This window comes from Aedes aegypti, chromosome 2 (assembly GCF_002204515.2).
Source record: "Aedes aegypti strain LVP_AGWG chromosome 2, AaegL5.0 Primary Assembly, whole genome shotgun sequence".
Lineage (NCBI taxonomy): Eukaryota > Metazoa > Arthropoda > Insecta > Diptera > Culicidae > Aedes > Aedes aegypti.
The window spans coordinates 62,164,133-62,189,731 of NC_035108.1; the positions used below are offsets into that span (position 1 = coordinate 62,164,133).

The 25,599-nt window shown below is 36.8% G+C and overlaps 1 protein-coding gene across 9 annotated transcripts in view; it reads left to right on the forward strand.

Annotated features, from left to right (window-relative positions):
- The window catches only part of LOC5577554 (trithorax group protein osa), a 194,547-nt gene extending 176,659 nt beyond the window's left edge, over window positions 1-17,888 (forward strand). For 8 of the 9 annotated variants that reach the window (XM_021840980.1, XM_021840984.1, XM_021840986.1 and 5 more), the window contains one exon: window positions 17,293-17,888. In XM_021840980.1, coding sequence (XP_021696672.1) covers window positions 17,293-17,533 — 241 coding nt within the window. In that variant the 3' untranslated portion in view covers window positions 17,534-17,888. Of the gene's footprint in view, window positions 1-17,263 lie in introns of all 9 variants that reach the window. The other variant, XM_021840987.1, reaches the window with a different exon arrangement.
- The last annotated feature ends 7,711 nt before the right edge of the window (window positions 17,889-25,599 follow it).

Consider the following 25,599-nt stretch of genomic DNA (forward strand, 5'->3'; position numbering starts at 1 on the left):
GCAAAATACATGAATTTCTAAAGTCCAGATCGCCGCGTGTAGAATTGATACGCAATAAGAACGAATTAAGAGAATCGTGTTCGTCCATTCCCCCCTCCGAAACGGTCTTTGTATGAAAAAAAAATAAATTTTGTGGTTGAGCCGCAACGTTTGAGCCTACTCCCCCTCCCCCTAGAGCGTTGCGTAATTTGTTGACGGCGTCTTAGTCTGCACAAATTAAGTGGCGTTGTGTATTCAATTTGACTCCCAGCTATTCTATTTATAACTGCAATGCTGTTCTCAGTGTAGTCTGTATTTTTCTGCATTGGCCCTTTCAAAGAGTAGAACATAATGAGTGACGTTTAAATTCAGGCATTGTCAACAAATACGAAAAGTTACCAAGTTTAGCTGCCGACAATAGTAATTGCATTGCCGATAAAAGAACAAGTGCCTCGTGACTTTGGTGAGGAAAAATAGATGATTTAGAGAACAAAATAGTGTTTTGTGCATAATAATTAATTCATGAAGAGTGCTCAAGTGTAGTTCAGGTGTCTCCTGTTAATTGTTGTGCTTCATTGTTCTGTATAATTGCCTTCTTCAAAGTCCAGCTGCTTAGGCTGCCAACAATACGTAAGTTCCCCTATCTAGTTAAAAAAAACGGTCGAAATCACATGACAAGTTTTCTGGAAAAAAATCGATAATTTATTTAAGCATTTCTTGGAAAAATCCTTTGAATGGATATAGTTTATGAATATATGAAGGGATTCTTGTGGTCGTGTGGTTAGTGTCGTCAGGCAGTTCATCGCACCGTGTCATGAGGTGTGGGTTCGATTCCCGCTGCATCCATTGAATCTTTTCGTTAGGATTGTTTCTCGGCTGTGCCACTGGAGTATGCTTGTTTAGTTAACAGTCTGTGGAGCTACATGACTGAAGACGGTGTACGTGTATTTTTTTTAAAGCATGATAATTTTTTACTAGGTAATCTTGTTTGAATTTATGGCATTTTCCTAGCATAATTTTGAAAGTCGTCATTGATTTGGAAGAAAGGTATTATACCAGAATTTAGAAATTGAAGCATTTTTGAAGCTTGAAAGATTTCATTGATGCAATCCGGAATAATTTCGTTCCAGAATCCCTGAAGAACTATTTCAACTAATCTCTGGAGTAACCCTCAACAAAGCTTCTTATATCAATTGAATATAAATATATACAAATATTCTTATGTTATGTCAATAATTTTGATCGGAGATATGTAATTTTCCGATGAGTCTTATTCATCAAGTGCTGGATACATAAGCCACGAAATGGTTATTACTCTTAACCGTACATACAATTTATAGCCCCAATTCAGCGCTCAATTCAGGCCGTCCATAAATTGGAAGTATATCCCTAGACACTTGTAATGCATATCCGTTCTTTCTCCGAAAGAAAGCACCCGCAGCAGGATTCAGGGTGGTGTAACAAAACAAATTTACATTTTATCTCAAGTGATAGAATGCAATTTCTTTCCTCCCGAATTCTTCCAGCCGGCGGTGGCTGAGTCCGAACCGAAGCTGCATAACGATAAACCATACCGAGTTCCGTCGACCACATAGTCACACATCCACACATATCCTCGGTACCGGTTCTTCTGGATGAATCCAATTTTACTGTTTTCCGTGCGATGACGACGCTCTTCTTGGTCCTGCCGGCACGATACAGGTTGATCTATTTGTTTGGTTTCGATTTTTTTTTCAACTGTGTCCACTTGCAACTGTTGTAGGTTGTGACAGAGTAGGTAATGCTGATGTCGTTGTTGTTTGTCGACAGAGTGCTGCTGATGCTACTACAATAGGAAGGTACACACAATCCCCTAATGGCTCTCTGCGGACTCGTTTTGCATGGAGACCATGTGGGCAGCAACCACACCACCGAAGGACCACGTTGGTCAGCAGTTCCAGAATTGGACCATTCCGGTGGAAGCCCATTATCTATCTTCTTCATTGTCCGATTCGTTCTTTCAATGTGTCCAATGCCAGTGCATTGCCATATCCAAAAGGAACACGTGTTTCGTTGTAGCGCAACTGGAAGTGAACTGAAATTGTGCCTTTATTTGTTGCAGCTGAGTTCCGAGAAGTTAGAAAAAGTGGTATGCATTTGCTTAGTTTCAAATCCGGTGTTGGCTCTAAATTCCATGCTGCTCTGACTCCAGTTCGAAAGGAAGTCAACACCGAAAGTCAGTACCTATACCAACAGCAGCAGCAGTTGCAGTGAGAAATGCCATTATTTAGGAAGCTTTCACCCATCTTGCGTTCCTCGGAAGCAGATGGGATGGTTTGGCTGGATGGTTGGATGCGAAAGCCAACTCAACTTCGAATGCCAAAATTCCTGAGGAGTACCGTGGAATGGCATTGCATTGGCTGGCTGGCTTGGTTGTGTGATGGAACGAAAATTAGCTTAGCGAAGGTGCCATGCAAGTTATTTAGGTCGGTCGGCTTGAGCCATTTTGATATGGTTTCGGGAAAGCAGCCTCTTTGCCTTAGAAACTATAAAACTGGGCCACCAGACGCACGGTCCATGGACCTTGTCCATTACAGGTGGGGTCAATAATAGGAATATGAACAATGACAACAGTATTTCGGAATGCATATTTAACTAAAAAATCTAAAGACTACATGTGTGAGCACTTCCAAAGTTATTAACTGAGAGCTTTTTTTTGCCAAAGTTGCCATTTTTGCATTCGTATATGGCATTCGTGTGGCAGGTACGATGATACTCTATGCCCAGGGAAGTCCAGGAAATTACCATAACGAAAAGATCCTGGACCGACCGGGAATCGAAACCAGTCATATTTAGCATGGCTTTGCTCTATAGCCACGGATTCTAACCACTAGACAAAATAAGGCCTCTAAGTGGTTAAATAAGCACGTCACGCTGGATGGGGTTCAACAAAGTGTAATGATACAAATTTGTAGAAAATTCTATGTATGTAATAAATATTACAAAGTAGAGACTCCCCCAAAAAAAGTATTTTTTTTATTTGCTTGATGGACGCTCACATTGCACGATGTCAACCAATAGTTAACTTCTGTACATATTTTTCAGCTAGCTTGATTTTAAACGAGAACTAGAAGCCACAGCTCTATACACCCCGAACAAATTGCTTTAAAAACTGGTAAAATAATCGCCACAATAACTTAATCAATCCTGATCCGAACAAATTGCTCTTCCAACTGCTTTCTCGCAGTACCACTGCAGAACATCCAGATTGATTATTCGCATTTGTTTCCAACTCGGAGGAACGAACTCCCTTTTTCTCGTCCAGCAAACTAGCCTCTCTCTCTCGTTCAATCAATCCGTTCCAATCGAAATGCTCCTCACCCATCGAGTTAATCCGTGGCACTTTTTCATTTCCCACAATGCTCCCGTGGTGGAAACCCGACTGGTTGTTGGAGGAAAAACTTTTAATTGTTTCCTCCTCTATGGAGCGAACACCACCCTCCACACCCGTTCTCTCACTGTAGGGCTGGTAGCGACTGAGTGTTTTAAGGCATAGGAACTTTAGAGACAAAATTATTTAAAAAGGAACAAACAAGACCCAAAAAACTGACAATCTGGAACAAAAATTAAACGAGATTATGGTATTTATAAGGAAATTTTATTAAAAAGGTTTTTTTAATAATAACGCTAGAGATTGCTCCAAGATTCTTGCATTTTGTCAATCAAGTCATTAGATGTTCAGAAATAAATCCAATACTTCTTTTATGAAATTTAAAAAAAAAATAAGCGAGAATTATTCTAAGAATACCTCTTCAAATTGCTCCAACGTTGCTTAAAAGATGTTTCCATTTCATTCATGAGTTTTCGTAGCATTAGCAAGATTTTCATGTATTACTGTTTCAAGAATTTGAAAAGTAATTTCACTAAAGAGGAATATTCATTTTGTTTTTTAATTATTTTTTCAAGGGATTGTACCATTGATTCTTCCAGTGTGTCTATTACGAACAATTATAAATTTCCTACATTTTTGGTTGAGAACTCCTTCAAAATTTTGAAGTTATCTAAGGATATCCCAATGAATTATTCCAAAGATTCTTTCAAGGCTTCAGTTGGAGATTTCTTTAGGTATTAATTCTGATATTATTCCAGCAGTGGCACAACCAGGGACGGGGGAGTGGTTGGGGGTCCAAACCCTCCCCCACCAGAACCGAAAAATTAAGGATTACCAAGTTATCTACTGGAATTCATCACTACACATCCCAATTCAAACCCGACGCCGACAAGAATGCACCCTTCTGTCGTAAATACAAAAAAAAAAACTAGACATCCTACAAATACGGAGCAGTAATTTGTTTGGTTCATATTAGCACTGTGAGTTTCAGTGGTTTTACAATAACATCTTCAAAGTCGTGTTTTTTTTTCAATTCTTAGAACTCTGTAATGTTTAATGTTTACTGCCTTTGCTGAATAACAAACTGAGTGCTTTGTGTAAAAAGTTTGTCAAATATTCAGATATATTAGAGACTTTTGAACACTTCAGTAGTAGCGCTGTTGCATTGTGTACAAAACCTCGCTTTTCGTACTCAGCATCTACAAAGTACTTTTGGCGGTGGTCAACGAGAGGTTAACATAACAGCAATAGAAGTATTAAAAATGTTAGCTTAGTATTCAGCCAGGTTTTGCAACTATTTTTCAGAGCCCTGAAGAACCATTGTTTTTTATTTTAAAAATCACAGAGAAAAAAATAACTATAAAATACCATCGAAGAATTTAGCTGTTGGTGAAAGCATATTTATCATACTAGGCATTTCATTAAGCTCAGTCCCCCAACCCGGTCAACCAGTCAGTGATTTTCGATAGCGATCGATATAGATTCGTTTTGAACCGTTAGCGATCGCTTTCGTTGGTCAAAGATCTATAAAGAATTATGAAACTGGTTGGTCGGGAAGGCACACCTGAATATCTTCAAAACCATATGACCAATGATCAATAGTAATAGAGATTCTTGAAATAGAAGAGTTCTTTGAGGGCTTGTGAAAAATTGCACCAACTATTTAAAAAAATAAGATGTTAAGAAAGCAAAATTTGTTGACCTTCAGACTATATTCTCCAGATTGTCAACTAATTAAAATGAGCCAATTAGGCCTCCATTCTCAGTTAAGTTTGGCAATTCTGGTTAGCTTCCGACAGCTGCATCAAGAGGGTAATGAATGCCACTGCACTGTGTTTTATTTTCTCGATTTCATGCGCTTTTTGAATAGCGCCCAAACCGTTGATTTTAGCAATATAGTTTGTTCGGAGAAGTTTCTTGGTTTATTAAAGCGCAACTTTTGACGAAAAAAGTTTTGTGATCAATCCACCTAGCAGTGAGATAGAAAAACTAATTTTTCAAAACATTTAGATAGACATATGGAGTCTTCGGCAAAGTTGTAGAATTGGCAATTTGAAACAACTTTGTCGAAGACACGATTTTTCTATCTCTTATACTCTTTGAGATATATGCCGTTGTATGTGAATGGCCCCTAAAAATCATATATTTTATCATAACTTTTTTCCAAGGTATTTAACATGTTTTGTGTTTTCTACAAAGTTGTTTGTCATGAAAAAATCCGTGTTTTTGCTGAACATATCATAACAAAGTTATTCGTGAATTACTCTTTTTTCAAGGGGTAGTTTAGGCCTCTATAACTGGCTTCGGCGCAAATTGGCGCGGACAACTCTTACAAATCATGAAAGTACCATATCTCCCCTTTCGGAAGTTGATAAAAACTTTTGTCTATAAGCGTCTTTGCATGGGTTTTTACTATCAAACAAATATGCCTTATTAAAACGAACTCGACTGATAATTATTTTTCCTTAACAGATAGAGAGGTGCGATGTTCAGCAATAACACGCGTTTTAAGATATTTAACAACTTTGAAGAAGACATGAAAAATGTTAAAAATTTAAGTAAAAAGTTATGAATAAAAATGATTTTAAACGAGTTTTTTCATACAAATTTGTGTACTTCATGTTAAAAAATTCGTAACTCTTTTACAAGATTTTTAACATTTTTCATGTCTTCTACAAAATTGTTAAACATCTTAAAACGCGTGTTTTTGCTTAACATCGCACCTCTCTATCTCGTAAGGAAAAAGAAATATCAGTCGAGTTCATTTTTATAAGGCATATTTGTTTGATAGTAAAAACCCATGCAAAGACGCTTATAGACAAAAGTTTTTGTCAACTTCCGAAAGGGGAGATATGGTACTTTCATGATTTGTAAGAGTTGTCTGCGCCATTTTGCGCCGAAGCCAGTTATAGAGGCCTAAACTACCCCTTGAAAAAAGAGTAATTCACGAATAACTTTGTTATTTCAGAAGATAGGGTGATGATATGTTCAGCGAAAACACGGGTTTTATCATGACAAACAACTTTGTAGAAAACACAAAAAATGTTAAAAATCTTGGAAAAAAGTTATGATAAAATATATGATTTTTAGGGGCCATTCACATACAACGGCATATATCTCAAAAAGTATAAGAGATAGGAAAATCGTGTCTTCGACAAAGTTGTTTCAAATTGCCAATTCTACAACTTTGCTGAATACACCATATGTCTATCTAAATGTTTTGAAAAAATAGTTTTTCTATCTCACTGCTAGGTGGATTGATCACAAAACTTTTTTCGTCAAAAGTTGCGCTTTAATATACCAAGAAACTTCTCCGAACAAACTATATCGCTCAAATCAACGGTTTGGGCGCTATTCAAAAAGCGCATGAAATCGAGAAAATAAAACACAGTGCACTGGCGCCACGCCAGTACAGCCTTTCGAACATTCAGTTTCTCTTACTGGTCACCGAGCGACAAAACTGATGTTTGTATTCCACTCACTGATCGCGCTACCCTCGGTTCCCAAAATTCCAACGGATGCGCACGGAAGAAAGGTAGTCGGTTACTGTCAAAACGTATTAAAAATAATTATAAACGTAAATTTTTTGCAATTTATAAACTCGATCAAAAAAGGAGTGATTAGAAATCAAACGTAATGTGAATAAATAACTTTTTTGCTTATCTCATTTTCCGTGGTGCATTCTATGCGTCAGGATTTCATTTTTACTACCACTGAAAAAGAGCCATTTTTAGTTGCATTTTCAGTTTTAAATTTCAACCTATTGTGGCATTGATTTTTATTGTAAATTGCGTTAAAAACTTGAAAACATATTAAGGGATGAATATAAATGGACGATTACGCCAATATATGTATGTAATCCATTTTACTATGCGTGTTAAAATAGTGAAGTTTATTTAAATTCTTTAAGTCGTTTTTGTTTTCTAATAAAACCTACCTTCTCAAATAGCGTTACCTTTAAGTTTACTCTGGATTCCATACTTACTGAGAGTTACTGGGACCACAAGTTATAAATAATTATAATTTTAATAATCATTATAATTTTTTTTTTATACATATTAAAACACGTTTTGAACTCAATTATGATTGTATAGTTGAAATTTCTTATCTTATTGAACAAAATTAAAAAAGTTTTTTTTTTGAACATCTAGGGATTCACAGGATTTAGGGATTTTCCGGAACAAGATTAAACATACAGTTTGTGCTCATAACATAAATGCATCTGATTTACCTTTTTTTTTAGATAATTGTCCATTTTGTATTTTAAATGATTACATGATTATGTTGCAAATTTCATGGCAGAGATTTATACAATTTAGTCAAAAATGAATAAGTACGTGCAAAAAACTTTAATTCATGATACAATTATTCTGAAGCATTTTCTCAAACTTCAATCATATTTGAAGGATGAAACTAGAGACATTAAAAATTATGGTGACAGGTCTATAGGCTGAACGCTAGGTCGAATGGATCATTGAGTCGAAACTCGTTAGGTCGAATGGCTGGTTCGGCAGGCTCCATCCCATTACCCCGAAAGCTCAAAATGAGTCACTACACCGAAAGCCATTAGCCCGAATGAGCCATTACCCCGAATAGTATAAGATGCAGTGCAATATATTGATTGTTTATATTATTTTTAATTCGTATTAATTTCAGTAATTGTTTTATATTATTTCTGTTTTATAGCGGTCATGCGACTCAAAGGTAAAGGGAGTGTATAAAAGATTTTGCAAATGTTGGAAATGAATAGGTGGATGAGCATCGCAAGGGAGCGACAAGATTGAAATAGGAGGTTTAGGCGAACTACCATGGTAATTCTGAAAATGCTTAACCCTCTAATACCCAAATTTTTATTTTCGTTTTAAATATTATTTTTCTTTATCTAAAATCGTTCTAAACACGTTCTGGGTAATTATTTATTTTTATTCTTGAATTTTTGAATTTTGGTTTTTGATTTTTATAATTTTTATTTTTGAACATCCCTAGTTTTTTTTCATTTTTTCTTGAAGCCTTTTCTGGTTGTTGATTTTTGGCAATAATAAAAATTTAAATTTTTGCAATGCTTTTAAAAATATTAAATTTTTATTTTTTTTTTCGGAGCGTATTTTATTTTCCGTGTAACTAACGGAAAAAAGGTTTGAAATTATTTTGATACCACCAGGCTCTTCTTTTGAGATAGGTCGATCGTAGAAAAATATAAAAAGTATGATTTTTTAATATTACACGTTAAATTAACCTCGGGCATTTATAGGTTATATAAGAATACAATGTTTCAAACAATTTTCAAGAAAAAAAACAAAGTTTCAAAAGTCATAAAAAACTTTTCTTATATGCGTGTTATGAGTCAAGGTTTAAGCCAAAAATAAAATAATTTTGATTTCCGAGCTACGAAAAAATACACAAAATTCCAAAGTTTACCCCGTCTAAAGGCGGGGTTGGGTATTAGAGGGTTAACCTTATAAAGTCTTGAATGTTGATATCCATATTGATATTGTTCCGGAGGGGGGTGACCCATTTCGCATAAAGACGTTTCGCATAAGGACGTTTCGCATATGGACGTTTGGCATAATGGACGTTTCGCATAAAGCAGTTTCATATAAGAACAGGTAGCATTTTAAAGAAGGCATATAATTCTCTTTATGCCAAACGTCCATTATGCGAAACGCCCACCCATAAAATTATGCGAAACGTCCTTATGCGAAACGTCTTTATGCGAAACGTCCCTCCCCCGTTCAGGAGTGTTACGAATCTGCCACCTCCGCCAGAGTACCTGAAATCTACTATACAGTAATCACCATATTTTCTAGAGATGGTCGGGTCTCGGGTTTTCAAATTTAATTTAATTTAATTTTTTTCGGCTTGAAAATTTAATTTTTTTTGGGTTTGGATCGGGTTTGAAGGCTACAAAATTATCGGGTACGTGCCGGGTTCAGGCTTAAAATAAGTCGGGCTTGGGTCGGGTTTAATGAGAATGGTGAACAGAGTAACAACCTAAAAGCTTCCCAATAATCAGAAACGATGAATTTATCATCTTTTCAAACTCGGTTTCTATTCGGGTGTTTCTTAGAAAATATTTTCGGGTTTCGGGTCGGGTTCGGGTTTGCACAGCGAAATTTTTTCGGGTTCGGGTCGGGTCCGGGTTTGCTTTTCAATTACAGTCTCGGATTCGGGTCGGGTCCAGGTTTCAATAAATAAAATAAGTCGGGTACGGGTCGGGTTCGGGTTTGAAAAATGTGAAACCTGACCATCCCCATTATTTTCCAGAACCAGTATTATGGAAATGGCCATATTTAGGAAGATTACGATCACATCTTAATGCGTCCGCTGGCATTTTATTTTCAATTGGTCCAATTTGCAAGGAAAATCATTAACGTTCATACAATTTTAAACCGCACAAAATAAACAGCGACAGATGAATTGTGATTTAGACATGAGCTCGGAAAACCCGGGACATCTAAGGTGTCCTGTGGCCAATGCAAATTATTGAAACACTATCAAATGTGTCGTCGAGTGCTGCCGGATACATACAATTTGATTCTTTTTTTTTTCAGAAAGTTGTAAGCGGTTGAATTTAGGCAAAATTTTGCCTATCTCAATCATTTATATCCCTATACAATAGCCTTGGAACACTATGGTGTGAAACAGAACATGTTCTAATTGGGATTTAAAGCCTAAGTAACAAGATGATATGAAAAAGATTATATATAGACAAATATAACCTAAAAATCTTGCACTTTATTTGAAATTGGTGCTGAGAAATATATAGTGAGACAAATATGCGTAGAATTGAAATTGAACAGTGGGACAATTTGACTTGGTGTGCTTTTCATAGAGTCTTCGAACAAAGTTAATTTTATGAAATTATTTTCTAATAGTATAGGTTAAAATAGACTATTTGGCTACAAAAACTCAAAAATGATAAAAAGTAACATGGGATAATTATGCGTATAACAGCAGTATATGATATACTCATCATACAATGTTTCTGAAGCGTAGGTCGAAGTTTGTTGTGCTGACTGGGTCATTAGGTCAAACAGGTTATAAGGCCGAAACATTCAAAACTCATGAGACACCAGAAATTTTATCCTCATTTATTAAAGGCTATTCTTTCTTCGTTTTAACTCACTCAGCTTAATAACATATTCGGCCTAATCACCCACTCGGCTTAACGCACCTCGGACTTACGAACTTCAGCCTAGCGTATTCGGCCCATTGACCGGACATCATCAGTTTCAAGTGCTTCATTTTCATCCTTCAAATGTAATTGTAGTTTGAGAATACAGAATTAATGTACTTCGGCTTTATGACTCAGCACCAAAAATGATACAGGACTTTGAATTGTCCAAGTTTAATTTAGTCAGTTTAGGCAGTCTGTACAATAAATAGACAAAATCATAAGAAAATGATCTTGGCGATTTAGAGAGTAGATTTGTTTGAAATTTTGGATAAATGCCTTTGAAGTTATTTTGTCTAACACACTTCAGATATCAATTCCATCGAAAAATTATGACTTCATAATTCGTTTTGTTTAAATTAAGATATTGGATACCTTATACGAGATCAACGGACTCGTTGGGGTTCTCTGTGTTGACCATTAACTTTGCCTGTCATTTTGCGGCATATGGGCAACGTGACCATCAGCCCAACGAAGCCTGTCATGTTTTATACGCTTGACAATATCCATTTCCTCATACACTTGGTACAACTCGTGATTCATGCGACGCCGCCAGATGCCGATTTCTTATTAACCGTGGAGTATCAATCACAGCACTTTACGTTCAAAGTCCCCGAAAGCTCGCCCTTTTTCTTTTTTTTTTATTATCACACGACACTACTGTTCCAAGATGTATAAATTCTTCCGATTCTATGACACTACCCCGAACGCCACTACCCCGAACGCCACTTCCCCGAACGCCATTACCCCGAAAGCCATTACCCCGAATGGGTCATTACTCCGAACGGCACTACCCCGAATGGGTCACTACCCCGAACGCCATTACCCCGAATGCATAACATTTTGAGACTTATTCTAGTTAGAGAACGGGGAGATAATTGTACGATTTTTTTATAAGTATTTTACGAGTTTGGCTCAACGATGTATTTTTCATATGTTAGAAGTTAAAAAAGCAGCTAGTTTTTCAATAAATAATTTTTACATGCTAAGTTCTGTTTGGATTTGTCCTCTAATTTTGGTGAGATTCTCACAGCCACATTGTAATGCTCTGAAGAACAGCCTATTTCGAAAAGAAGGGTAAATTTATTATAAAAGGGATATCTATAATATGTACAAACTTAGGATGTAGTCAAGTCTATTATTGGACGTCGGTACCCACATCCTTTACGCATTTGTGTAAGTGTCGGTCTACTAGCATTAAGATCTTCTTAAAGATTTTGTTTCGTAAACGATGGTAATGGATGATCACCCTGAGATAGTCGCTGCAAGTGTTGTTCTATGGAGACCATCCTGATAGGCAACCATTCCGCTATAGCAAGGAAACGTCAATACACTTGTACATGTTAGAAAAACGGCGGCCTCTGATTACCGCTACACTAAAAACTTTCGTTGGTTTGTGGTATCATAAATTTGAATTTCGATGAGATAACCACAATTTCTTTTCGAGCCAATGAAGAAATTATAAGGCAGAACAGTGGTGAGCAAATCCATAAGCAACCAGTCTGTTTTAATATAAGTAGGTAAAAGACAGAGAAAATTTCTGATTAGAATAATAGCAGGATTCCCTTCAGTGAATACCCTCAGGACATATTCCTTTAAAAAATAGCTGTTCTATATGGAAATATTAGTGACTAGCTTATCCAACGAAATCTTGAAAGAACAGCCTATTTAAGAAAGAAGGGCAAATTTCTGGTGAAATGTTTGCAGCTATGACGTGAATGATCACTGTAACAATGTGATGCTTTGGCACAACCTATATTCAAGAGAAAGGAAAATATTTGTTTAAAAACAAAATTGAAATATGAAAACCACCAAGAAGTACAAATACCGGTGAGCCCGCAGCTGTTCAGCAAGACCATATTGAGGGTTATGGGCGTTGAGCATTTCCTTGGCAACCCTGGGCATAGAGGCACATGTATAAGAATGATAAATTGTCATAGAAAGCTCTCAGTCAATAAAAGGCTTATTTTATTTAAAGCCCATCCACAAATTTCGTAACGCTGAAGGGGGCAACAAATGTTGTGGGTTGTCCTCAAAATGTTACAGGCCATACATAAAATGTGAAATTTCCATACAAAAAATGGTACGAGGGGGTGGGTAGGTGTAAAAAATAACAATTTTCGGCGTCATGAAATTTGTGAATGAACCCTTGAACTGCGAACGTTGAGTTGATAAACAGGCATTCTCTCAGAAATAATTAGAAGAAGGTAGTTGCCAACAAGATATTTCGAAAAAATAGCTGACATATAAAAGAAGGGAAAATAAATGATGAACATTTTACCGACGAATATTACGCGCCATTAAATACCAGTTTTCATTAGAGACACATTTTCGGCCGCAAAACAAGAAACTGCGCTGTATCTCATACTATTCGGGGTAATGGCTCATTCGGGGTAGTGGCGTTTGGGGTAATGACCCGTTCGGGGCAATGGCTTTCGGGGTAGTGACCCATTCGGGGTAGTGGCGTTCGGGGTAATGGCGTTCGGGGTAATGGGATGGAGCCATTCTTCCACCACTTTAAACTTTTCACTACCTAGCATTAACCCATCCGGACTCAACGAGAGCCTATTAACTGACATAGGTCATGTCCTTTGTTTTTGTGGTGTTGATTGTGAGTCTAATTCTCGCTTTCTTGCTATTGAAAAGCAGGAACGCCTCTTTCACTGCTCGACCGTCAATCCCAATGATGTCGATATCGTATGTAAAGCCATAGAGCATATGAGAACGTGTGATAATGATACCGCTTCTCTGCACACTGGCTCTTCTGATTCGAGCGCTATGTCGCACACATGATTTCGACTCTTCCAGCGTTGCACGAATCAGTCTAATCCGCTTCGCCAGAAAGCTATGTTCAGATTTAATTTGCCATAACACGCTCGTTTCTCTTCAATGAATCATACGCTGCCTAAAAATCTGTAAACAGATATTGTTCTGCAAGTTGTACTCCTAGAGTTTATGTAAGATTTGACGCAGGGTAAACATTTGACCCGTCGTTGATCAGCGCTCTCAAAAACCAGCTTTGTATTCTCCGACAAAGGTCTTCTCATGCGAGCTCAATATATTGAACAGAATTCCAGTCATGATTGTGTACGCCGAATGAAGGAGTGTTGGCGCATTTCAGTTGATGCCTTTTTGTATAAAGGACTCCACTATTTCCATCTGGCGGCCACCATTGTTTTATCCATCAGCAAGTTTTCTTTGCGGTCGTTGTACATGGCCGGGAGACGGCGCTGTTTTTCTCCTTACATCATTAACAGTGTGGATCTGATAATAAATCATCGAGCTATTTAGTAGAATACCTATAAGTAGATGAAAAAACCGAATTTAGTACTATACCATTTAATTCCACTAGAGTTTGTATCCTTTGACAGATACGCGTATTTCGACCTCAACTGTAAGGCCGTCTTCAGTGTCGTGTACTAGACTCGACAGTCGAGTCTAGTACACGACACTGAAGACGGCCTTACAGTTGAGGTCGAAATACGCGTATCTGTCAAAGGATACAAACTCTAGTGGAATTAAATGGTATAGTACTAAGTGTGGATCTGTTTTTCGGCAACCCTTGATTCCTTATACCGCTCTTTGCTCTGGCGGGTACCAGACACCTGGTCGGGTCTGGTCGCTTTAGTAATTTGAGCAGCGTCTTTTCGATACAAGATTTAAACCAATGACTGTCAGTATTGTTGTTTGATTTCCATATTCAATTTTCTCGAAACCTGGTTATCGTACGATGTTACCTCAACGGATAATTTGATTACATCTAATTGCTTCCTCAATTGTTCCCTTTTTCTACACTATTTAATGAGATTATGTGTTTCATCTCTTTTTCTCAGTAATGTATGCGATAAATCTATTGTATATATAACAGGTTCAATGTGTAATTGAATGGGTCAATATTTGTATATACCCTTATAAAACACAATACATCACATTTAAAAAGATAACTCGACTGACGAGCTGGTCTTCTAATGGATTATTCTTTGAATGGTTTATGGATACACCTATAACTCTAATAATCGACACAAACCAAAATTTGTGGCATTGCTAGAGTTCGAAACGGCAGAGGAATTACAAGATATACGCGATAAAAAAAAGCCCGCTACCGGGCCTGCATGGAGGTCGTTCAGAGAAACTGGGCGCTTTCGCTTTCCCTTCCGATTCGCATATCTTTTTATTATTCATCTACAGTTTCGCACAACATCTGTTTCCTCCAGAAAGCCGATTTGGGTTTGGACTCTCTTCGAGTAGTTGTTGGTTCCCTTTGGCAGCAGCAAGAGTGGAGCTTCCAATCTTTGTTTAATTAATTTCCCTGCTCCTTTTCTGCGGAAGCTGCTTTTTATTAGCAATAAATTTGGGACTTGTTCTCCGGAGCTTCTGCGAGGCCTAACTTTTCCGAATGGAAGAGAGGCGGGACGGACCGGCAGTTATATTGTTTCGGAAAAATTGTGCTGGAACTTGAAATGGGAAATGGAACGGCAACTGCAGACGACGACGGTGACTACATGCCCACAAAGTGCACCCAGCGAGTGAACAGGAGAAAGTTTTTGGGTTTCCAAAACTAGGTTATAAATTAGTGTTTAACTTAAGTTCGCTCGGATGATAATTGCGAACAAAGAAGAAGCGGCACGTAGTTCGTTCTTTAGCTTTGCCATTCTTTTCTCCGGTGCAAAGTTGTCGCTGGAATAGTTGTATGACATTTTAGCGTTCGTCATAATTCATATGGCTGTGTTGCTAATACAGTTTAGCAATTCAAAATTATTGGTGGGAACTTTTCAGGTATTTAAACACTATTAATTCTCTGCTGATTATGAGAGCTGCGAAAAAAAAACGTGTGCTCAGCTCAACAAACGGTCTTGGAGACAACCATGAAGACTATTAATGATTAGTATTATTAATTATTGATTATTATTAATGAAATTCAAATTTTTGGTAAGCGTAGTGGATTGCGCACTTTAGTAGGATTTCGCTAAAATGATACAAAAGGTCTCAAAGGTTCTCAAGAGTCAGAATTTTTTTTACTTACTTTAATCGTCCCAGACAACCAAAATGTACGTTTAATGAAATCACCTGGAGGCTTTATATGTGAAAAATTTCACTTATAAACACTCGCGAAAAGGCCTTCTACGTACAAAAGTGGAGGCGATATGCGTGCATATATTATGTGATGAATAATAACATACAATGCGAGTGTATAAATATTATTCCGAACTAACCTGTGATCTTATGCGACTTAACTTATGATAACAAATGTTGATTTGACAGCTGCTATTGATTCGACTTACTTTGTACGAGTGTACGAGACGAAACAAAATGTATAAATGAACTCAGAAAAGAAGTGTTTTATGCGAGGAATCTCATCAATCTGACGAGTTTATCCACGGTGTTTTGCGGGTTTGATGTAATAAGTATGAATAAACGAGTTGTAACGAGAACTTTCATGCGATTTCTGGTTATCTGGGGTGCTTCTTAATCAAATGAGTCCGGTTTTTGCAGTACCTGTAGAGTAAGTGAGGCAAAAGTTCGAGTGGGGTAAGAGTTTCTTTTTAAGATTTCTAGCTCAATTCAAAACAAATCTTACAAATGTCATGGCGGTTCGAATGCTATTCAAGTATGAGACTTTCAATCCAAATATCATAAAAATCGATTGAGATTTGGAAAAGTTATGGCTATTTGTAGTTTTTCGACGTGAATATTGTAATTTTTGGTCAAACTTTCGTTGCATGGAACCAATTGAAGATAGAATCTTTTTCAATATTTTATGTAAGAGCGTTTCTAGGCCTATCATAAGGTTGCTTTGAGGTGTATTAGTTTTTGCATAAATTCTTGAAAACAATTTTTGGCCCATAGTGGGGCAAAAGTTCGACCCATGCATAAAATCACGGAAAAATTTGCAAATTTCCTAAAATGCACATATTATCTTCAAATTTAGTTAAATTTGTCTGATCATGTGAAAACTGCCACCAAAATTTTACATTTCCACTTAGTTTTGCGAAAAACTGCTATTTTTGAGAATATTACAATTAACCCGGTTTTGGGCAATTTTTTGATGAAAATTTAGTGTGTATTTTTCGTCAAACTTATGTTCACGGCTGGTGTAAAGTATGTCTGTCATAAAAGGATCGATATTTTGTGTTTTAGCCAGCGAACTTTTGCCCCATACTAGATACGAACTCTTGCCCCACCGGTGGGGCAAAAGTTCGAATAAGACAATCTATTTTGAAACTGTTATAACTTAAAATGGGTAAATATTTTGACACAAGTTTGTTCAGCAAAATTATAGCCAATATGTTGAAGATTCGCTGTATGGTATTTGTTTTGTTTTAACTGCTATTGTTTTCCTGGAAACTTTGATTATACCACTAAGGTCGAACTTTTGCCCCACCTTACTCTAATACTTTTTGTTGAAAAAATTGTGTTAGTAGTTTCCATGCATTATCCATAGGTGAATAATCTCTACGATAGTTGACGGGTTGATTGCGTGATTCTTAACCTTTCCTTGATGGGATCTTATTGGATTTCTCTTAAAAAGCTCGAAACATTTTTTTAGAAATCCATAATGGATGCTTAGGATAGTCCATCCAAGGCTTAAGGCACATTTGTTGCAGAAGATGCCCCTGCAACAATCACCTTACACATTATTTGCAAAAATTTTGTTCATACCGTTAACTAAAAGCTTGTTAGCTTCTTCTAACCCCCTCCCCCCGCTCCATCACCACACCAAATGCTAACCATTAAAACAGAGCATCTTTGCTTCTCTCGCCCCTTCTAGCACTGCCTATGGTTCACGTCCCTACCGTCCTGCGTCCAACCTAGGGGCCACCAGTTACCTGATGGATCGTGAAACCGGAGATTCTCCCACTGCCAGCCAACTTCACTCGCCGGACGGTGCCCTTGGTGGTGGCGGCGACTCCGGATCCTCCAGCAGTTCCTCCTCGTCCAACGATAGCAGCCAAGGCTCGGATGGCAAACCCGTGGCCGGCGAAAACCCACCGAAAAGCAATGAATCCTAAATAAAACTAGAAGAAATAAAAATGCAAAATGACTAATGGAAACTTGATCCCAGGCTAAACGACCAAAGGACGACGATGAAACCCGAATAAGTTAGTGCTGAGCGATGATATTAAGAAACTCGAATAAATTTAAGAAGAGATGACAATTTCCTTTGCTCTGAGGGCAATTATTACGACAGGGGCGTAACAGAGAAAAAAATAAAATGGATGAAAGTGTATTCGATTTTCCTCCCAGGTAGAACGCAATATGTTTGTATTTCTTTCTTGAATAAATACACCATAAGGTTAAGAATATTTCTTAAGGTCATATATTTAAGATAAGCATCAATAAAATAAGTAACTGAATAGAAACTAATTGATTGTTGAATTACTTAGGTCTTACTTAACCCTTGCTCTAGGATCAGCATGTTTTTTTTATAATTTATGCATCCGAAGCCATGGCGAATTAATTGGGAGTAACTGAATCCAACACGCACCAGGGCTGTCCAGCTTTTTTCGGGCCATTTTTAGTGCATCAGTTTTAAAGTTTTTGGTTAAACTATATTGAAGTGCTAAAAGTTGCTTTTGTAGAGATTGAAAATAACTATTTTGTGAGAATCGTGCTTAAAATACCGTCTTCATTTATCCCAGGATTCTTATCAAAGTTCTATCAGGATTTTGTTAAAAAATTCTTAGAAGTGTATCTTAAATTTGCATAGGATTTTGTCAGAACCTCATATAGTAGTATTTGGAACTTTTGCCAAGTGTTCTTCTTAGAATAAAGTCCTGGATTTTGCGATAATCATCCGCACGATTCTGCGAAGGTTGTCCTAAGGATACCGTTATAACCCCATCAAGTCTTATTTCAAAGTCCTATTATTGAATCTCGAGAAGTAGGTAGTCAAGATCAGAATTCTGCTTGAAATATCCTAAGATTGTGTGAGAACCTTTTACAGGAAAATAATCCGGATTCGTTGATGGCTAGGGTTCTGTGATATCTTACTATGGAATCTTTCCCAACATGTTTTGAGAATTCTACTAAGGGTTCTATGACAATCTTGTCCAACATTTGGTGAAAATCCTGCCCTAAGTTTTCTTTGTAACTTTTGTGAGAATTCTGTAACTTTTTTCAAATAGTTCATTGATTTAGGGCTCAATCGCGTTTAACGCTTTAAGGAGCCGATTTTTTTTTGTGATATTTACAATTTAATCACATTTCCAGTACCGTAACCCGGGGTAACATTGATCATTTTTTGAATATTCATTTGAAATTTAGTTTATTCTTAAAACAAGTACAAGTTTTTATCTAGCTGATATGGGGTAACATTGATCACCCTTGAAAACAACTTTCGGTAATATTGAAAATATCATTACCTACTAAAATCATGGTCCCTGAAGTCGCACTTGAAGACCAAACTCTTACAAGTCATTAACTTTTTGAGTTATTTCAAAATTAAAAACATCTCGAATTGTGAAATAGGCTCATTTATATATTATGAAGGCATTTTCTTAAGGAATTTCTGCATTCTTCATAGTTGTTTGTAAATTATTCTTCACTGAACATATTTATGAAAGTTTTGACGACGGAATCGTTTTCAGCGATGTCATTTTAAGTAATAACTGCATTTTTTCTGCTCATATCGTTTACAGAAATTATGTGAGACATGTTTCTTTGAGCGTGTCATCCATAATCATGAAAATCATTGTTTCCAAAAGTGGAATAAATCACGCTCGAACACAACTCAAGTTTCGTAAAAACGTTAATGTTTATTAGCTAAAGTATAGAAGGAAGGGAATCATCATTCATGCATTAAAAATATTGCATCGATAAATGTTGAATTGAACTTTTTTCGAGGAAGGTCATTGCGATCAATGTTGCCCCGCTGATCAATATTACCCCGGATAACTTTACCAAAATAAGTACGGGATGATACCAGGGTACAAATGGCAATCGGAGGTTAATGGTCACATGTCTTAGACGGAAAGGCATTGTAATAATTGGGTTTAAGGTTCTCTGAAGCTCATTCGAGGGGTATGTTGTGGTAGCAAGATAATCGTGTCATTGCGTTGGTGCTAATTTCTTGCCGGTATTCGTCTGACGGATAGCCTAGCCAGTATCCTCAATCCAACACAAAGGTGACAGAAACTGGAGAAAAATACACAAGAGAATTAATCTTTGTTACTTAACAAGCGAAGGAAATCGGAAACAGAGACTATATAAAGGCAATCGCCGGTGCCCAACACATCTCTTATAGGAATATACTACCGTTATGCGCATTATTGTCTCATGTTACTTTTTGTCATTTTTGAGTTTGGTCTATTTTAGCCTATATTATTAAAACACAGTTTCAAAAAACATACTTTGTTCGAAGACTCTATGAAAAGCATACCAAGTCAATTTGTCTCACTGTTGAATTTCTACACATAACTGTCCCGCTACTGAATTTGTACGCATATCTGTCCCACTATGTATTTCTCTGCACCAATTTCCAATAAAATGCTAAATTTTTAGCTTTTATAAGAATATATTAACACTTCATTCGTCGCGCTGTTGTATTTTGTACAACACTAATGAAAAAACCTCGCTTTTTGTTCACAACAGCAGCGTAGTGGCTCTGACGATGGCTAACCGCGCGACAACTGGAAGGTTAAATTGTGTTCATATCATCTTTTTACATTTATATCCCATGTAGAACATTACCTGTTTTACACCATAAAAAATACTATGGTACTGTATAGTGGATAGGCAATTTGATAGAGATAAACGGAATTTTGCCTTTATTCAAATGCTCATAACTTTTTTTTAATTGATGAAATTGGATGTATCCGGAAGCATTCGAAGGAAAATTTGATATAGTTCTTGATTTGTTTCTTAGTTTTCTTTTTGAGCTTTTCCGCATCAGTGGGCTCGAGGAAAATTCCGTCGGAATCATCAATTATTGAAGCGGATTCCAATAAAACCGTTCTGGAAGGTATTTTGGGCGAGTCAGCGCCTTCTTTACCACATTCATATACATACCCCCATACGGCTCCACTTTGCTAAATGCCACACGAGCCTTCGTACAGTTCCTCAACATAAACTTTTCAATAAACATCTTTCACTTTCGGCATAATCAGAGCCGTAGCGTGGCCTCATGGCGCTCTTGGCGAACCACGATTTAAGCGCCCTTAGTTTTTTATTTTTCGCAGGTTTACGTAAAGTTCCAGAAGAAGGATTTTATTGCAAAATTCCATACCGTTGCCTGAAAAAAATCGCAATTCTCAATAAATAACATGATTAAGCTCAACTAATACTTAAAGATTAGCTGATTTTGGTAAGCCTTGTGCAAGAAGCCAAATCTCTTTTAAAGGTGAGTTTTCTGAACTACCAAAGGTTCAAGAACAGTGGTTCTCAACCTTTTTGGTGCTGCGACCCATTTTGAAGCTTTACAAACGTCTCGCGGACCCCTAAAGATGAATGTTCTTCAAATCAACCAAATGTAAGAATTCTGCTATGATCCTTTGGAGAAGTCCACGAATGATTGAGCCAGGAATGTAGATTTCTGGCTACTAGCATCTTTTCAAAAGTATGACAAGGAACCTCCATAAACAATGTTGACTAAATTTACCAAAATCTGGCAAGTAGGATAAACCTCTAAGCACCTTCATCATTCACTTTAGCTTTGTGGATTTTTCTCCATCCAAAGGTATGATACTCTGCAGTAAATCGCATTTGTATCCGGTTTAAGAATAGAGTAAAGAGCAACTTGAGACAACAACGATGGTGAATTTTTCTCGCCCAAAACTTTGCAAACATAACAAACATACACCAATTTTAAAAATTGTGAAAATCAAACAAAATTCATTCTTATTTTAACTCACATTTTTTTTCCCAAGGGAAAAATAATTAAAAAAATATTCATCCTCTTTTACAAGAAATTTTTGGACTTTTCCCGAAATACGGTTCACAGTATTTTCATCCAACTTTTTGACAAGTTCATTCCATTTAGTTTACAGTTCATCGATGTTTTGTCGATACTTCCATTCGCCCTTCGCTTCCGCTTCATAATAGCCCAAACTCTCTAAATCGGGCTGAATTGTGGTCAATTCTTGACAAAAATATTCCCAGGAGTCAATTGAAGATTTTATCAGAAATAATCAGCTCTGGATGCGCCGAAATTAATACTTTAAGAGACTTGCTAATGGGCTTCTATGAAGCTAACAATCTGCTGTGGGGAGAATTAAACAAAAAAAGCTTTGTCAGATATCTGTTAGGAATCTTCGCAAAAATCTACCAAAGATCACTGTCACAAAAAAAAATCGAAAATTTTACTTTAAAACTTAATGATAGATTTACAAGACTTCTGCGAATGTTTTTTGCAAAAGCGGTGAAAAATCTTAAGAAATTTTTGGAGGATCTTGCCAGGAAGCTAGCAAACTCTGCAATCAGAATCAAACTATTTTCAGGATTACACTGAATTAAATTAGGGCGGATCCGCGTTAAGTAATTATCTCTAGCTTGCTATTTTAAACTGACAGAATGACATTGCAGGTAAATTCCCAGTATTATCACAGTTGCAAGCAACAGAAAAAAAGGTTACGGCTTAAAAATACAGTGGGATTCCGTTTTTGGCATGCTCCGATTTTGGCACCCCCCGATTTTGGCAACAAAATGGATCCGTTTTTGGCAACATTTTTCAATACCATTAAAATTTGTAGATTTTTGTAAATATTATCGTGTCTGTTGCTTTAGTCACTTGAATAGCATATCAACTCCACTCCGATTACATTCCAGATCTCCATTTTCGTCGATGTTTCCCCAAATCTCACCAACTACTAAGGACTCGCGTACGCGTTTATTTACTTCAGAATGGTCATTGGTCATACATAGGCAACGTTTCATGAGACCAATAATCTCCACCAGTATCTCAACTTAAGACCATTCTTTTTTCATATGCATTCATATTGAGTGACCAGCCCATTTGAGTCTGCCAGTACACAGTTCGAACGAAACGTGTAAATTTCTGAGACATATAATGCACATAATCAGAGCGTGGTATAAAATGGACATTTACCTGGTATGTCATGTAAACTTCAATTATATGTCCTATAATCCAGCAGGATTCTATGTGGTTACGTGACATATAACACAAATTTAAATGATTCAAGACTTAAATTTACATGACGTCGTGTTTACATCGCATAAATAAAGTTTACATGACGTGTAATCTTCATTATTTTTAACTGTGTAGGTGATACAATAAAAAAAACACTGTTCTTCAGATTTGGAACAGCTTGTTCAAACAAAGCACCAGCACCGACATAAGAGCAACGAAAAATCTATGACTCACACAGAGTTACAATCATAAATTTGGTCTCGCTGTCTTTATTATTATGGATTTATATACATTGCGTATGTAAAAACACACCGCAATAATAGATACAAATATGTACAGCAAAATGTCGAGTATCATAACTTTTTTTAAATTTCATTAAATAACATGACAAATGCGACTACAGTCCAAACTACAATTTATTTTCAATAATACCATTGGAGCGTGCGATAAATACGACTGAGAGTGTTTTAACTTTTTGTCTGTGGTATTGGTGTGTATCTTTCTGCGTCAACTATTTAAAGATAGGGGGCCTGTAGCCTTGAGGTTACGCTTTCGCTTCATAAGCGGAAGGTCATGGGTTCGATTCCCAGCCCCTCCACAAAAAAAACCGTCCAGCCACCAGAAGACGCCTCACGGAGGACCGTGCTGTGGGGAGCACATCCATCCTCTGTCAGTATCAGATGGTGACTGAGACAAACTGACCCTCTTCGCAGGCAGCTAGCCTCACTAATAACAGAGCTCTCTCCTACCTGCTCGGTGTGAGAGTAAAAGAGTAGGAGAGAGTGAAAATAAGATAGATAAGTTGAAAATAGATCTGTATCGGTAAAGAAGAAGCTACAGATCAACTGATTCCGGCACAGTAGTGGCCACGAGCACAGAGTGCCTTAAAAAAAAAAACTATTTAAAGCTACGTTCTCTCTTTTCTATAGACTCTATAAGGCGTTAGATTTGTTAAGAGACGATCCAGAATTCTGTACATGATAGTTAATCAAGGATACGGCTCTCAACATCATCAAAATGTTCCTTACGAGCTGAGTCTATGAGTTTCTTAACTGTACCCTGGAGAATCTTTAAGGGATTCTTCGTTCTTGCGGGACTTTTCAGAAATTTTAACGAATTCATGAGGATATCTGCAGATTCCAAGTGGACACTGAGAGCTTCTTGAGGGATCGTTAGAGTGGTTATGGAGGATTATGTCCAAAATCTGGTGATTCCTTATAAACTCTAGGGCGTCTTGTAAATTTTAAGCGGGATGAATTTCTAGTAATATTTTTAATATTTTCGGCGAAAGCTTGAGGATTTTGAAAAGGTTCCCAGAGGAATTTGAGGTGGGCTGGTGGTAGCCTAATAATAATAAACTTTTACTTTTTTTCATCGGAGACTTGAGAATTTACGGTAACATCGCAACGGAATTCCAAGATGTTAACTCACAGCAAAATCCTTAACAAGATCCTGAGAACTCTATGCGAGATCCTACGGATGCTTGGCAAGATGCTTCAGAGCTCAAGCGTTTTTTATGTAGATTTCTTATGAGAACCTGAAGATTCCTATAAGGTTCTTGAGGTTTCATAACAGGATCCTGTAAATTTCAGTTGATTTCATAAGGCAGGTGTAAAACATATTTCAAGCTGAATTGAAAAGTATTTTAAGTAAAAATTAAATTCTACACAATTACAAGACATTTATGCATCTTCTCATGTTTATGTTTGCCCTTTTGATACAGTCAACCATCCATTATAAAATGCTTTACTTTATCTGTTCGGAATTCGGTGGAATACGCTAAAGTTTTGTAGCAGCTTACAAGCAGCTCAAACTGTAAATTTTAATATCCAGTAGTTTGTCATCAATTTAACAAATTTTGTTCTTACTTACAAAGATAGTTTCTCCTTAACACCTCTTGCAATGAGTGATTCTGACCAATTGCCTTCCTAGATCTCGACTTGTTCACAACGCTAGCGGTTTAGAACTATGTCCGAAAGTAAATCTAGGTTTGAGAACGTACGAAAACGGTTGTGTTGTCTTCCAATGTAACCTGTTTAAAACTTGGTAGACACTAGGCACAGATCACAACCTATTAATTATTCACACCGTTGCAAATAGGCGATTAAACAAGGCTATAATAATTAGAATAATTCTCTTCTTCAAATGTTCACACTACTAAGTTGAATTTTATTTTTGTTTTGAGTCTCTTTCCTGTAATCCTACTCTATCCACTAAGTCATCCTAACGACCTCGTATCGCTATGGATGGGTAATTGAGCCAAACCGTGCGGCCAGCTCAGTGGGTTTTTCACATTATCAGAAACATAAATTGAAGGAGCAATTCTAAACTTACCGATTTTTTCAGATTTTATGCTAAAGTCCAAAAGTTAAACTGATTTTAAATGTTCATTTAAGTAGAAAAAAAAGGTTATGCCGTTTTGCAATACCCAGCGCTTTTGATTCGCAAATACGTCTTTAAAAGAAAACATTTTTGTTTTCGTTTTCTCTCATAGTTTTAAGAAAATGTCCAGTTCTTCAATAAAAGTCACTTATGCGATTATTGATTTTACAAGGCCCTCTTATACAAAAATTATGCATAAAGCTTCTAAAAAATAATTAAAGACGTTGAGGTGTAAAAACGCGACCAGAAAATCGTTTGCCAGATTTAATATTACGGAGCTATAGATTCATAGCATAGTGTAACCCTTCGGGAAAATGCTTCGAAGTGAACCTTTTCGAAGTCTCAACGCCTTATAATTTCATAAAAATGATGTATCAACATTGTAATGATGTTTTCAAAACCAAAAGTTGAAAAATAAAATTTGAAATATGGGTTCCGATTTTGGCACGGTTCCGTTTTTGGCAACTGAAAATTTCAACTTTGTTGCCAAAAACGGAATCCCACTGTATTTAAATGACGCAAAACTTGTATCTGGGTAATAATATATTAGGAACAGATTCCTCACATTTATGCATTAATCAAGAGAAACGACGCTTATCCTCAATGGCT